The 16,271-nt window shown below is 35.7% G+C and overlaps 3 protein-coding genes across 3 annotated transcripts; all 3 read right to left on the bottom strand.

Moving 5' to 3' along the window:
- Positions 1 to 185: 185 nt before the first annotated feature.
- LOC131614469 (F-box/kelch-repeat protein At3g23880-like) lies at positions 186 to 1,253 on the bottom strand. The gene has a single exon (XM_058886046.1). The coding sequence runs from the start codon at positions 1,251 to 1,253 to the stop codon at positions 186 to 188; it is 1,068 nt and encodes a 355-aa protein (XP_058742029.1).
- A 3,055-nt stretch (positions 1,254 to 4,308) lies between these two features.
- LOC131609673 (F-box/kelch-repeat protein At3g23880-like) lies at positions 4,309 to 5,862 on the bottom strand. Its single transcript, XM_058881450.1, has 2 exons — positions 5,808 to 5,862; positions 4,309 to 5,678 (listed from the first exon to the last, which is right to left on the bottom strand). Exon 2 carries the CDS (start codon positions 5,667 to 5,669, stop codon positions 4,587 to 4,589), a length of 1,083 nt encoding a protein of 360 aa, XP_058737433.1. The 5' UTR covers positions 5,670 to 5,678; positions 5,808 to 5,862; the 3' UTR covers positions 4,309 to 4,586.
- A 3,335-nt stretch (positions 5,863 to 9,197) lies between these two features.
- LOC131614468 (F-box/kelch-repeat protein At3g06240-like) lies at positions 9,198 to 9,914 on the bottom strand. Its single transcript, XM_058886045.1, has one exon. It carries the CDS (start codon positions 9,912 to 9,914, stop codon positions 9,198 to 9,200), a length of 717 nt encoding a protein of 238 aa, XP_058742028.1.
- Between the last annotated feature and the right edge of the window lie 6,357 nt (positions 9,915 to 16,271).

Here is a 16,271-nt window from a genome sequence, read left to right as displayed (position 1 = left end):
CATCTACTAAATCTACTATCAAAACTATTTGGCCTATCACTTCTCATGCTTTATTTTACCAAGAGTTAAGAATACAAGATATAAATATCATCAATGAAATGGTAAGTGCAAATATTTCACAATCATATTCTTATGGTTTGTTATCACTAGACATCTACTTCAGCTTGCTCCGTACCACCAGGAAGTTAAAGCAGAGACTCTCTATATAACACCAAATGGGATCTGTTAAAATAAATGTCACAATAGAATTGATGTTCTAGCAGCTGTAATTTATCATTAAACTTCAACAATCGACCTTCACCATCTGTACCAATTATATTACCACAATTTGTAAAGCATACAGGAAAAAAGTATGAATCCATAGATAAAGTAAGAGTCTTAGTCCAACTTGAATGATCCGCATAGTCTTTCAATACCCAAACTTCAACTGTATACTTCTCCATATTCAATGCACTTATAAGTCCTCCAAGTACCAACAAATCATATTCAATTAAAGAAATATAACTAACATCAAAACAATATGGCAAAGCTATCTCAGACATTCTCATTTCCTGCAAATCAAAGGCACTAATAACATACCTTTCCGTCTCGTGATTATAAACCAACCAATGAATAACATTATTCAAGAGCAACCCTAATCTGTCAATACTAATCCTACAAGGAAAATGAGAACCACCCACAATTAGTTTCCACTTATTAGCTTTCAACGAGAAAACTTCCACGTAAATCAAACTATCATAAGAAACATTGTAGTTGTTGGACCCCAAAACTACTAAGTAATCATCTGCAGATGGCTCGTATGCAAAGCCACACAGAGTCCTTGAAAAATAATCAGTGGAGAGAGAAGCCATTAGAGACTCAGGTATTTGTCTGTGAACACCCGTGGATGGATTCCATATGCAGAAGTTTGTACCATACTGCAATAACAAAAACCCTCTACACGAACCTCTAATTTTAGGACGACGTACACCACTCAAAAAATCAAGGCTCGGCGAAGAATATGATGAATCATCATTAAATGATGCATTAAAATCTATGGATATGGTTTCATTAGAAAAAGTTTCCAAGCAAATAAGTCTCTCTGTGGGCGGTGTGGCAGCAAGTTGAAAATGTGAAGTTGCAAAATGAGGATTAGAGATGAGAGAAAGCCACGACTTACAGACGCACTTGCATCGTAGTACAGTCTTCACCGGCAACCTTAATAGTATTTCAACAACCAGTTCCTGAGGAAGATGAACGCTCTTCTCTGACATCTTGCTAAAGAGGTATTTAAATATACAAACCAAACACTTTATTTATACCAAAAAAGAAGTTACGTTGTGCAGTTGGAAAGAAGTGAAGGTAACATTGGGAAAGAGAACATATAACTTAATGCTTGCATATTTCCAAGCCTTACTCGGTCTCTTCATCCGCATCTTTTGTGCTCAACCTTCTATTTAATGGTAGTAATGAAGTTTTTGTATTGTCTTCCCAATATTGACTTGCATAGTACTGTAGTCGTTTAAGTTTTGCTTACCATAGATATACTTCTCATTCTCAAAATAACTAATGCTACACCTACTAATACTATAAACAAATTATTTTGATTCATTTCAAATTTTCAATATAAGTAAGTAACACTCAATTCACCATTCGAATTAATATTATTTGCATTAACTTTATTAATTATATTTTACTTTTATATATTTGTATTAAAACTAAGTATATCATAGTAAAAGTAGGTTTAAATAGTCAAGGTTAAATATCTTTGTCTTTCTCTTAAATATTTCATATTTTACTGTTTTTTTTTTTTTGACAAATCTCATATTTTACTTTTAATCATTCAAAAAAATGTCTTTAGGGAATGGTTTCCCTAAAATTTCCAATCCACATTTTGGTCCCTCCTGCAACTTACCGATGATTTTTACAACTTAGCGACTGAATTAGTAATAGTTTTAGCGACGATTTTAGCAAGAGGGACCAAAACTTTAGATGAAAAATTTTATGAAGACCATTATTTGAAGTAAAATTTTTTTAAGGACTAAAAGTGAAATATGAGATATTTAAGAGGACCACAAATTTATTTAACTCAATTGCCAATTTGTCCCTCTAAATTGACGTGTTTTGGTTTTACTCTATTTTTTTTTTTTATAAATTTCTTATAGGTTGATTTCCATCTGGTTTTAATCCTTGTCATTAGCCTCCCGTTACAAAAAAGGGGAGGTGGCTAACATTGTTGACGTGATTTTATTTTATTAAATCACAATTGCTAACATTGCTGACGTGAAATACATTTGTGATCTTGATCATTCAAACTATACATTTTGGTGGTATAAAAATGATGAGGATAAATACAAGAGAATGATGAATGATACAAATGCCGGTGCGGTTTATCAATATGTCAATGAAATGAAATGAGTAGTACACTTATATGTTGATCATTCTATTAGAGGTGTGGTTGGAGTTAATGTTGAAGAACAAAATAATTATGGAGTATGTTGAAGTAGAGGAACAAGATGATGGTGGAGTTACTGTTGAAGTAGATGAATAAGATTATGGCGGAGTTAATGTTGATATAGAGGAATAAGATGATGGTGCAAATAATGTTGAAGAAGATGCACACCATGATGCTGCAAATAATGTTGAAGAAGATACACAATGTGAAAAGTTAATATTGAAAATGAACATAATGATGATAATGATCATGAAGCTAATGGTATAACATTTGATGATAGTGAGGAAGAAAGGGCTCTTGAGTTGGATGATGACTTTGACATGGAAGATAAAAAAGATGATGTCAAAGAAAAAAATGTAGGGTAAAATGTATTGCAAAGAAGCACAAGCAAATTCCAAATAAATTTGTGAATGGTGTTGATAAGATAGGCTCATCAAGTTGTATGGATAATGAGGTGGAGACTAACTATTATAATGACGAGTTTGGTAGCAGTGACCCTGATGCTTTAGATAATAAGAAGGAACCAAAGTATGACAAATTCATGATGGAGGATTTGGACAAGAATTATCAGCTCAAAGTGGTATTGGAGTTTGTATGAAGTGATGAACTTAAAGAAGCAATTACTGAATGCATGGTCACTCTTGAATGGGAGAGAGATAAAATTTGTGAAAAAATGACAAAGTTAGTGCTAGGATAATTTTCAAGAGCAAGTGTGAGTTCATTGTTGACACCTTAAAGAAAATATTAAATAATGATAATGAGGAGAAAATGATTAAAAAGGAGATTTATTTTACTCTAATATGGATGACATGTCAATGCATATCCGAAATCACTTTTTTTTTTCTTCAAAAAAAGGTGCATTCGGAGATGCACTTCCGAAATACATGAGCGTTTTTGGAATTTCGCAGCGGATTTCTTATAAGGTAGGGGTCTATAAAGAAATTGTGTAATTCCAATACTTTCATTTTTGAATGGTGATTGCATACAAGTCTTGATTCGATTGATTCTAATACTAGAAGGATCTTCTCATACTAATGCAAGATGTTACTCATAGATTGTAATACTTCGAGGATCATCTCTATGGGCCTCCTTAAAACAGGTTTTATGGGAATGCACTTAAGCAGCAAATGAAGAAGAAAAAAAGCAACTTGCATAAAATTAAGGATTTTAGCACAAGATAAACAAAACAAATATACACAAACACTGTTTATTCAAGCAAAGTCAAAGCAAAAATAATCATTCAAAACTAATTAAAATCAACCGTTCAAGCTAAAAAAACAAAGCATATAGTGAAAGACATTAAATAACCTATTGAGAATGTGTAAGTGAATTTCATCTTCACCGAGGAGCTGCATGAAAAAACAGTAGATATATGCTATTGGTGACCTAGTATTTGAGCTGCCGTGAAGGGTTTGCAACTCGCCAACTATCCATGTCTCATTTGGGAAGTTGCAATTTGAGATGCTGAGAAGGATTTCCGATTTGTGAACATTGAGATCGAAAGATTCACAAACCTTGCGATTTGAAATACTGGGAAATATTTACAATTCGTGATACCAAGAGTTCAGAAGGAGGAAAAGAAAGAAAGAAATAGTATCATCGTGTATTTGTGTGTGAACAATGAGTATTGTGACAACTGATTAGAAACTGATTACTACACTGGTTTTTTGTTTTTCATTTAAGAGGATTGCTTTAATTTTTTCCCCATAAATTAGGTTGGGATTTATTAAAAGTGTGCGTCAGCATGACTATTGGTTTGGTTAGGCGTTACTAGAACTTTTACACACTCCTGATCAACAATGCATCCCCTTCGTATAACTAGTGTCAATTTGCAAAAATTCTGTATCAAGTCTTAAAGCAAAATACTATTAAAAGAATGGAAGGAAACTCATTATTATGGGGGAACAATGGAAGTAAACAAATTGCTAAGATTAAATTATGCAAAAAGAGAGAACATAATGATGAAATAACATAAAGATGATGAAGTTCATGTACCAACTCTACTCACAATCATGTTATGTCTTCATGCAGTTTCACTATTCTGCCTATCACTTCTCCTGCTTTGTGATACCAAGAGTTGATAATACATGATATAAATATCATCAAAAAAATGACGAATGCAAATATTTCATAATAATATTCTTGTTTGTTATCAAGTGCCACTAGGGAGTGAAAGCAGAGACTCTGTATATAAAGTCATTTGGGATCTGTTGAAGTAATAGTTACCATAAGCGTGATGCTCTAGCAGCAATCCTTTGTCATTTAGCTTGACTAATCCACCACCACGAACTGTTCCAACTATATCGCCACACTTTGTAAAGCATAATGGCGAAAAATCAGGAGCAGGAAAAAAAGAAAAATTAAGGGTCTTAGTCCAAGATGAATGCACTTTGTATTCTTGCATGACCCATATCTCAATTGTGTACTTCTCCACATTCCACACACTAATAAGTCCTCCAAGTACCAACAAATCATACTCTATGAAAGAAGTGTTAGTAAGACTGAAAATAAATTCATCCGGCAGAGCTATCTCTGACATTCTGGTTTCCTTTAAATCAAAGGCAATAATAGCATACCTTGAAGTCTCGCAATTATAAACCAACCAATGGATAGTCTCATTCAAGAGCAACCCTGCTCTAGGATCATATCCACCTTTAGGAAAAATCTTATAAGGAAAATGAGAACCAGACTCAATTTGCTTCCACTTATTAGCTCTCAATGAGAAAATCGCTAAGTCAATAGAACTGTCAGCCGGATCATGATATTCGTAGAACCCAAAAACTACTAAGTAATCATCTGTTGATGGGTCGTATCCGAAGCCATATAAATGCGTGATGAAAAGATGATCATTGGAGTAAATAGTTATAGGTGAAGCAGGTATGTTTTTGTTCACACCCGTGGATGGATTCCATAGGTAGAAGTATATGTTACAGTGCAAAAACAGAAAGCCTCTACAAGAACCAATAATTTCACAACAAGATTGGAAACTAAAAAAATCAAGGCTTAAAGAAGAATATGATGAATCATCGTTAAGTGATGCATCAAAATTTATGGATATGATTTCAGGAGCATCAGGAAATTTTTCCAGGAACACAAGTTTATGGGTAGGCGGTGAGAGGGCAAATTGAAAATGTGAAGTTGCGAAATTGGGATCAGAGATAAGAGAAAGCCATGACTTACAGACGCACCTGCAACGTAATACAGTCTTCACCGGCAACCTCAATAGAATTTCCATTATCAGTTCCTGACACAGATGCACACTCTTGTTCGTCATTTTGAAGAGGAAAAAGCATCCAAGTCAACAAACAATTGTGGAATCGCAGACTCAGATTCAGTAAAAATTGGAAGAAGATGAAAAGAAATGATAGCTTACAAAAACCCTAGTCAGTATTTTATTTTTCGTTCAACTGTGATACCGTGAACACAAACCACCTTAGAGGTTGAGAATTTAACTTGCCAAGCCCAAATATATCTAGCACTCCATATTTTGATAACTTTAAAAGGACCCACCCTTCTTCAAAAAATGTCTAAATAAAAATTTCGGGTAACACCTAAATTTTTGGCAATATATTTGAAATATCCGGTGTGAACTAATATCAGAATTTTTCAAAATTTTGCGTAGTCTCAATTATTTTTGGATTTTTCAAAATTTATAATTTTATATCCAAAATTTTGTATAATGTGAAATTTCCGGTAGTTCTATTATATAAAATATTCAGCAGTTAGAATTTTGTAGACAGTTTTATATGGTTGTGATTGTACTGACTGTTGTTTTGTGTGTTCCATAATAAATTCAAGGGTTAATAGTAATTCACCCCTCGTAATGTTAGCGAATTTTGCTTTTCCTCCCTCCCTACCTTTTGGCAACGGTCTTTTCAAAAAAACCGTTGCCAAAACCTGCCTTTGGCAACGGTGGGGGATAAACCGAAACACGCTCATATTTTAGGGGATAAATTACTATTAACCCTAAATTCAAAGTTGTATAAATAAGGGTTATCTATTGTTAATAAAAACATCTTAAAATATCTCTTTCTCAAATTTTTTTATTAAGGTAGAATTGTACTTCAATGGAGATAGACCTCTTTAGAGTTCTGTATTTCATATGGCACATCTCTCGCCTCTTTTACATCCAAGTTGAATGAATTGTTGTCTGATATCGATAATAGAAAGGTAAAAATATCGTGTTTTTTGAAGATTCAATTGATACTGATGGAAGGGTGAAATACAATCTTATTGAGTTGAAGACCGATGAAGATATGACGGTCATGTGGAGATCACTTCGCCGTAGGCTAACTAAGGGGCCGATCAAGGCCAATCAAGTTTGATGCGAAGATTTTAAGATCTGTCGATGACATAATTAAGATACTGAAACATCCAAAATAATCTGGTAGTGTCTAGGTTTTCATGTTTGTTATATTGTTTTAAGTTATGTTTACCTTTGAAACATGTAACTGCCAAAATATTATATAATAAAAGGTACGATGGTGGTAAGCAGTATGAGAAAAACAATACATATGATACAACTATAAAATCAAATAACTAAATAAACTCCCCACTGGCTATGTGTGCTACCCGGGATAATCCAATAAAAACCTCATCATTTGGCTATGTGAGTAGGGGTGGGAATAAGTCAGGCCGGCCTACAGGGGCCTATAGCCTAGCCTACTTAAGGTCAGGTCAGGCCTATTTAATAAAGAGGTCAGGCTTAGGCTTTTTTAAAAGCCTATTTTATTAGATAGACTAGGCTTAGGCTATTAAAAAAAGCCTATGAAGCCTTATAGGCCGGTCTATATATTTATATATTTTAAAGATATGCTAAATAGATTGGGCCATGAATGAATATATATTAGAAAAAAATGCTAAATAGGCTAGCCTATGTATGCATACATATGAGAACAGTTAAATAGGTCGTCTTATATGTGCATATATAGGCCGATCTATAACGCTTCTTAAGTAATATGGATTAATTGAAAAGTTTAATGACATACATGCTTTTAAATAGGCTTTTAGGTCAGGCTAGAGTTTTAAAAAGGCCAGGTCAGGCCAAAAAACTGAGCCTATGATAGGCCATAGATCAGACTTAAGCCTTTTAAATTTATCGTATGTCAGAGTCAGGCCTTCTAAAGCCTAGCCTATTTTCACCCCTATATGTGAGCGAGGGAAGACTCAAGGCGGGAAAAAACCACCCTCCGGGTGACCTTTCCACGTCGCCTTTTCCAAAAACATTGAGTTGATTCAATTGAAACACCACACGTTTAAAACATTGAGTTGATTCAATTGATAAGTTGAGAAATTGAACTATTTTTGGTGGTAAGAAATGATCTGAACTTCCTCCATCCACTAATATTTGCACCTTTATATTGCCAAATTGTCTTTGGAATCTCAATGCTCCCAATCTATTTATCCCTTTCATAGCATTGAGTGAAAAATGATGTTGCTCTTCTAATAACACTTAGCTCAGTATAATTCATATCTCAGTGATTCCTTCTCCGTCTCACTAGTTAATATTTTCTCATATTGCAAAATCAACAATTGCTTGTAGGTACACTTGTGAGTAAATGATAATTTCTCATCAGACCAGTAACTTAGGCCTTCGTCTCTTTTCAATTTTAGCTCTGCTGAGATTTTTTTTAATTTTTATATTGGTGTTTTTCTGTAAAGAGTTCATTGATCTTGTGGGCGGGGTGTTAATTATAGGTAGGCTATATTGGTGTTTTTCTGTAAAGAGTTCATTGATCTTGTGGGTGGGGTGTTAATTATAGGTAGACTATTTCTGGTTATTTATGTTTTGCTGGAATTCTATTTTAATATGATGTTGGTGGGTTTTGGTGTTTTTGTGGTTGTGTCTATGGTGCATTTTTCTTTATAAACTTGGGTTAATAAAACGACTTTCACAATTGAGATTGATGTGTGAATCATGACATTTATGCGTATTTTTAAGTTCATCTCAGAGATAAAACAATTTATTAACACATCATCACTAATTCCACAGACTCTATTTGCTAATGATGTAAACTGCAGGTAATATTCATTAATAGTATCAATTTGATTCAACTTAAACAGGGAAGCTCTAGGACATTCATACATTTTATGAGTACTACAGTGATGTGATAGTAAATATCCTCAATCCACTTCTAATACACTCAAATCTGTTAAAATATCCTAAACCCCAAAAACTAAGTCCATAATAATCAGAAATCTTAGCAAAAAAATTAGAGGACTTCACAAAACTATGTATAATATTTGACAAATCTAAATGAAGTTGATCTGATGGTAACTAAACAGATTGAGGAATCACCCACTTTTGTTTCATGTTTATCGGTACCATATGTTGAAGAAACTGTGAGGAAGAATCCTTCCTTTGAAGGCTCCTTAAAGATATGTGAGGAGTGAAGAAGAAATGAAACAGAACTTATATATGCCTTGCGTTTCATCTCAGGTCACAGTCATATATGGATCCACATTGTAAAAGCAACAGAAGTTACATAATAAAAGCCAACACAATGCATTTATGCACAATAGAAACAAAACACTCTTTATTCTAGCAAAATCAAACAACAAACAATCATTCAAAACAGAATAAAATCAACAATAATTATGGAATAAGATAAAGATGATGAAGTTCATGCACTAACTCTACTCTCAATCTGGTTCTGTCTTCATGCAGTATCACTATTCTGCCTATCAAATCTCATGCTTCACGATATGGATATCATCAATAAAATGGTAAATGCAAATACTTCAGTCATATTCTTGTTTGTTATCAAGAGGCGGCTAAAGCTTGCCCGTTGCCACTAGGGAGTGAAAGCAAAGACTCTGTATATACCCTCATTTTAGACCTTTTGAAGTAACATTTACCAAAAGAGTGATCTTCAAGTAGCTGTCCTTTGTCATTAAACTTGACTAATCCACCACCACGAACTATCCCAACTATATCGCCGCAGTTTGTAAAGCATAATGGCGAAAAATCCGGAGCAGGAAGAAAAGAAAGAGTCTTAGTCCAAGATGAATGCACATTGTATTCGTGCATCACCCATATAGTAGTTGTATAGTTGTTCGTAATCCATGCACTAATAAGTCCTCTGAGTACCAACAAACCAAATTTTAAAAAAGAAGTGTTACTAATGAAAATAATATCATCCGGCATAGCTATCTCCGACATTCTCATCTCCTTTAAATCAAAGCCAATAATAGCATATCTTGAAGTCTCATAATTATGAACCAACCAATGAATAACATGACTCAAGAGCAACCCAACTCCAGGATCTACACATGTATCAATAGTCCAATAAGGAAAATGAGAAGCAGACTGAATTTGCTTCCATTGATTAGCTCTCAATGAGAAAATGGCTAAGTCAATAGAACTATCTGCAGGATCATTGGTGTGTTTGAAGGACCCAGAAACTATTAAGTAATCATCTGTGAATGGGTCGTACCCAAAGCCATATAAAATCCTGAAAAAATTATCATTGGAGGCCATGGTTATAGGAGAGGAAGGTAAGTCTGTTGGAAATCATTGGAGGCCATGGTTATAGGAGAGGAAGGTAAGTCTGTTGGAAATTATAAGCTTTAATTTCATCAAGTTGTGTTCCAAAATGACAAAAGTGAAATAGAGTTAATTGACAATAAATGCTTAAATTTTAAAAGCATTTATAAAGTCCTTGGATCAACGTAGCTTCCAAAGGAGGCAAATAGGACAAAGTGCCACATAGACATATGTGGTGGTCCCAAGCCTTATGCCACTTGTCTCTACCAAAAACACCCTCGCTGGTGTCGCCACACCGGCTCCGGGTCCGAGGTCGTAGAGGCGCTAGTGGCGTCTTGGCATCGGAGCGATCGGGCTATTTGCGGCCTTAATGAGGTGGCGCTCCGGGCGGCCCGGCTTTCGGCCGGAATACTGCGAATTTGTTTTTATTATCGCTCCAGATTTGATCATAGTTTGAATTTTGAATTTGAATTCGAAATACATAACACTTCACGAAGTGGTGCATTGTATTTTTATAAACCATTGCAAATATACATTGAAATGGTGTTGTTTCATCAAGAGTTGAAAACTTATGAAACAACACTTGCATGGCTTATAAATACATGCTTCTTATTTCGGAATCAACACACAAAATAATTATCCTCTAATATATTTTCCAGACAGCTTCCTTGCATTCGAGTTTCTTCACCGGTCTTGTGCAGACTCGAGTAAGGCTGAATTATCCTGGGTATTCAGGCCGTTCCAACTCTAAGATAATCGAGAGTGTATTTGAAATACTTTTAAGGAAAGTGACTCCATTCGCGATTCATCCTGGATCCATTCGATTTTACCGAAATATCTAACAATCTTAAAAGTATTTGTACAAATGGCTTCCGACGCTGCAGTTTCAAGCATCAAAGTTATGAACCAGGATCTTGTCAAATTGGATCGCTTCGATGGAACCAACTATACCAGATGGCAAGACAAGATGACATTCCTTCTGACTGCCCTGAAGGTTCACTATGTCTTAGATCCTAACTTAACGCCAATTCCAGAACCAACAAATGGTGATTCTGAAGAAGTCAAGAAGGAACGCAAGAAACGTAAGAAGGGCGAACTATTGTGTCGTGGACATATTCTAAATAGACTATCTGATTGTCTCTATGACCTCTATACGGATAATCCCTCCGCAGTTGAGATATGGAAAGCCCTCGAGTTTAAGTTCAAGGCCGAAGAAGAAGGTACGAAAAAGTTTTTAATTTCTAAATACTTTGATTTTAAATTTATTGACTCCAAACCCATTCTTCCCCAAGTGCACGAATTGCAAGTCCTGGTGAACAAAATCAAAGCGGTGAAAATAGACATCCCTGAGACTTTTCAAGTTGGTGCAATCATTGCAAAGTTGCCACTTTCGTGGAAAGGCTATAGAAAGAAATTGTTGCACAGTTCTGAGGACTTTTCCTTGGAGAAAATTCAAAAACATCTTTGAATCGAGGAGGAATCGAAGGCAAGGGAAAAATCAGAATCTGCGGGTCTTTCCAAAGCCAATGTTGTGACCAACAAGGAAAGAAAGAAGCATGATGGCAACAAACGTCATCTAAGACCAAAAAAGGAACACAACAAGTTCAAGAATCCTGGGGGTCAAAAGGGTCCAAAGAACGGATGCTTTTTTTGTGGAAAACCTGGACACTATGCTTGAGATTGCAGGCACAACAAATCAAAAAATGAGATCAATGTTGTTCATGCAAATGATGACATAATCGCTACTGTGAGCGAAATTATGGCAATCAAGGGCAAAGTACAAGGTTGGTGGTATGATACATGTGCTACGGTGCATGTCTCCTATGACAAGGCTGCATTCAAAACCTATTCTGAGACAAATGATGGACAAGATGTACAAATGGGAAATGAAGTACGATCTAAAGTTGTTGGAGCTGGATCGGTCGAACTCAACTTTACTTACGGAAAGAAAATTATTCTTGTCAATGTGCTTCATGTCCCCGACATGAATAGGAATCTTGTTAGTGGGGATTTATTGGGAAAACCTGGTATTAAATCTATTTATGAATCGGGCAAACTTATATTGACCCGTAATGATGTATTTGTTAGAAAAGGATATTCCGCTGAGGGAATGATCAAACTATGTATTTCCGACAATAAGATTAACGAAATTTCTAATTCTGCTTACATGCTTGATTCCGTTTTTTATGGCATAATAGATTAGCACATACTGGTATTAGTTTAATGAAGAGACTAATTAAATCTGGTATGATATCATGTAACATTAATGATTTCAACAAATGTGAATTATGCGTTAAATCAAAGATGATTAAAAAACCTTTCAAAAGTGTTGAAAGAAAGACAAATCTACTTGATCTTATACATTCAGATTTGTGCAAATTTAATGGCATGTTGACCCGTGGGGGAAATAGATATTTCATCACATTCATTGATGATGCTTCTAGATACACATATGTATATCTCTTAAAGCATAAAGATGAAGCCTTTAATGCCTTTAAGATTTATAAAGCAGAAGTAGAAAATCAATTAAGTAGAAGTATAAAAGTCCTTAGGAGTGATAGGGGCGGTGAATACTTTTATACTGAATTTGATGCATTTTGTGAAGAACATGGCATAATACATGAATGTTTGGCGCCTAGAACACTGCAACAAAATGGAATAGCCGAAAGAAAGAATCGAACATATCAAGAGATGATGAATGCCATGTTGATGCACTCAGAATTACCTTTCAATTTGTGGGGCGAAACCTTACTATCCGCTTGTCACATAATTAATAGAATTCCTTTGAAGAAAACTGGTATTTCTCCATATGAGGTATGGAAAAGCATGGCACCAAATATCGGTTATTTCAAAGTGTGGGGGTGTGTGGCTTACTACAAAAATATGGATCCTAAGAGAACCAAGTTGGGTCCTCGAGGGATAAGATGTGCTTTTGTTGGATATGCACAAAATAGTAAAGCATATAGACTCTTAAATTTAGAGTCTAATGTCATTGTTGAATCCCGGGATGTAGAATTCTTTGAAAATCTTATCACTAAGGATAAAGAATTAGAGTCGGCCACAAATAAAGAATCTTGTGAAGAAGATTCTTCTCGGATTGTAGAAATACAACCTGAAGGAACTTCTCGAATCATTGAATCACAACCCGAACCTAGGATAAGCAAAAGAGTCCGGAAAACAAAGAATCTAGGACCAGATGAAATTGATTCTCAATCCATTTCATTTTATCTAGTCGAAGGAAATAGTACGAAATTAGGTCAAAGTATTCCGGTCATTCTTCAAGTAGGGGATGATCCTAAAACTTATAAGGAAGCAATAACTTCCAGGGACTCCTCTTTTTGGAAGGATGCTATCAAAGATGAAATGGATTCAATTATGTCCAACCGCACTTGGGAACTTGTCGACTTACCAAAGGGATCAAGGCCCATTGGATGCAAGTGGGTGTTTAAAAGGAAATATCATAGTGATGGTACCTTAAACACTTATAAAGCAAGATTAGTGGCAAAGGGATTCAGACAAAAGGAAGGTATAGATTATTTTGACACTTATGCACCAGTAGCAAGGACAACCATAATTCGATTGTTGTTTGCTTTAGCCCGTTTGAATGATCTTATAGTTCATCAAATGGATGTTAAAACAGCGTTCCTAAACGGAGATCTTGATGAGGAAATCTATATGGAACAACCAGAAGGCTACATGCTTCCTGGAAATGAACTAAAAGTGTGCAAACTTGTCAAATCTTTATATGGCTTAAAACAAGCAACAAAACAATGGCATCAAAAATTTGATTCTACAAGATGAAAGATCTTGGACTTGTTGACACAATTTTAGGAATAAAAGTCAAGCGAAATAGTGGGGGTTATGAACTTAATCAAACACATTATATTGAGAAAATGCTTGATAAGTTTAAACACCTGAAATTCAAAGAAGTGACCACTCCATTTGATCATGTAGTCAAACTTGAAAAGAATGATGTAAGAGCAGTGGCTCAACTAGAATATGCAAGTGCAATTGGATGTCTTATGTACTTAATGCAATGTACCAGACCTGACATATCATTTGCAGTCGGTAAAATGAGTAGATTTACTAGCAACCCGAGTAATGAACATTGGAAGGCAATCACGAGGATTTTTGGCTATTTACTGAAAACCAAAGATCTTGGCCTTCACTATGGTAGGTTTCCTGTCATATTAGAAGGATATACCGATGCGAGTTGGATATCAAATGTTGGAGATCATAAATCTACAACTGGTTGGATATTTACACTAGCTGGAGGAGCAATTTCTTGGAGGAGCAAGAAACAAACATGCATGACTCTTTCGACCATGGAATCAGAGTTTGTGGCTCTCGCTTCCGCTGGTCAAGAAGCATAATGGTTGAGGGATCTCCTTTTGGAAGTTCCATTGGCTAAGGATAATGTTTCAAAGGTTATGATACACTGCGATAGCCAGACCACTCTAGCAAGAGCATTCAGCAAAGTGTATAATGGAAAGTCTAGGCATATAGGGCTTAGACATTCGTTCGTGAGAAAATTGATTAAGGATGGAATCATTTCACTCACGTATATATGAACAAGCTATAATTTGGCTGATCCGTTTACTAAGCCACTGGCCAGAGACTTAGTAAAAATAACCTCGAGAGGCATGGGGTTGAAACTCCTTGAGTAAGAGTTCCGACAGCGGCGGCAACCCAATCTTACATTAACAAAACATTAACTTCAAGATTTTCAATGGTAACAACAAGTCGTTGATTTGGATAATTGTCGAACATTTTGTGATAATGTAGACCTTAAACGAGGGTTGAGTTTTATTTAAAAAAAACTCTTAATGAAGTTTAATACCGAGAGTACGTGTCTTGTGGAAAAGGACACAATATGAACTTCACCTATGTGAATTTCGAGATGGTGCCGTCTCAAAGTGAGAGTTGGAGTTTCTCTCATGAAAAATTCATGAAACAGGATAACACATGGCCATAAATAAGTACTAAGCGAGTTATGCATAGGAAGAACCTTTAAAGAGTGTGTGTAAGGCAACACCGGTCTAATCATATGGATTCACGGTTTAAAAGCTTTGCTACCTAATATTCCGATTAAACTTTGTGTTGTCCTCACTAAGGTTAAGTTTTAAATCGAAAGATACCTAACTGTATTAACACTTTTTATATCTCATTTCTGGATTATTAACTTTGTCATTATTATAACAAGTGGGGGATTGTTGGAAATTATGAGCTTTAATTTCATCAAGTTGTGTTCCAAAATGACAAAAGTAAAATAGAGTTAATTGGCAATAAATGCTTCATAAATAGTCCCACATAGAAAGTGGAGTAAACTTTAAAAGCATTTATAAAGTCCTTGGATCAATGTAGTTTTCAAAGGAGCCAAAGAGGATAAAGTGCCACATAGACATATGTGGTGGTCCCAAGCCTTATGCCACTTGTCTCTACCAAAAACACCCTCGTCGGTGTCGCCACCGGCTCCGGCTTCGGGACAGGGTCCGAGGGCATGGGCATAGAGGCGCTAGTGGCGACTTGTAGACGGAACTTGAGCACTTAGGCACGTCGCATCGGAGCGATCGGGCTATTCGTGGCGTTAATGAGGCGGCGCCGGTGGCGCTCAGGGCGGCCCGGCCTTCGGTCGGAATACTGCGAATTTGTTTTTATTATCGCTCCAGATTTGATCATTGCCTAAAGTTTGAATTTTGAATTTGAATTCGAAATACATAACACTTCACGAAGTGGTGCATTGTATTTTTATAAACCATTGCAAATATACATTGAAATGGTGTTGTTTCATCAAGAGTTGCAAACTTATGAAACAACACTTGCATGGCCTATAAATACATGCTTCTTATTTTGGAATCAACACACAAAATAATTATCCTCTAATATATTTTCCAGACAGCTTCCTTGCATTCGAGTTTCTTCACCGGTCTTTTGCAGACTCGAGTAAGGCTGAATTATCCTAGGTATTCAGGTCGTTCTAACTCTAAGACAATCGAGAGTGTGCTTGAAATACTTTTAAGAAAAGTGACTCCATTCGCGATTCAGCCTGGATCCATTCGATTTTACCGAAATATCTAACAAAGTCTCTGTGAGCACCGGTGGATGGATTCCATAGGTAGATGTGTGTGTCGCAGTGCAAAAACAGAAAGCCTCTACAAGAACCACCGATTTCATAACAATATCGCTTACGCAGAAAATCAAGGCTTAGCGAAGAATATGATGAATCATTGTTAAGTGATGCATCAAAATTTATGGATAGGGTTTCAGCAGCATACTTTTGTAGGAACACAAGTCTACGCGTAGGCGGTGAGACTGCACGTTGAAAATGCCAAGTAGCAAAATCAGGATTAG

The sequence above is a fragment of the Vicia villosa genome, linkage group LG6, assembly GCF_029867415.1.
Source record: "Vicia villosa cultivar HV-30 ecotype Madison, WI linkage group LG6, Vvil1.0, whole genome shotgun sequence".
Taxonomy (NCBI): Eukaryota; Viridiplantae; Streptophyta; class Magnoliopsida; order Fabales; family Fabaceae; genus Vicia; species Vicia villosa.
The sequence above is the reverse complement of the archived record's forward strand: the minus strand, read 5'-3'. Positions and strand labels throughout refer to the sequence as shown.

Coding starts and splice junctions, on each gene's coding strand:
- LOC131609673 (XM_058881450.1), bottom strand. CDS start 5,669: ATGGAAATTCTATTGAGGTTGCCGGTGAAGACTGTATTACGTTGCAGG.
- LOC131614469 (XM_058886046.1), bottom strand. CDS start 1,253: ATGTCAGAGAAGAGCGTTCATCTTCCTCAGGAACTGGTTGTTGAAATA.
- LOC131614468 (XM_058886045.1), bottom strand. CDS start 9,914: ATGGCCTCCAATGATAATTTTTTCAGGATTTTATATGGCTTTGGGTAC.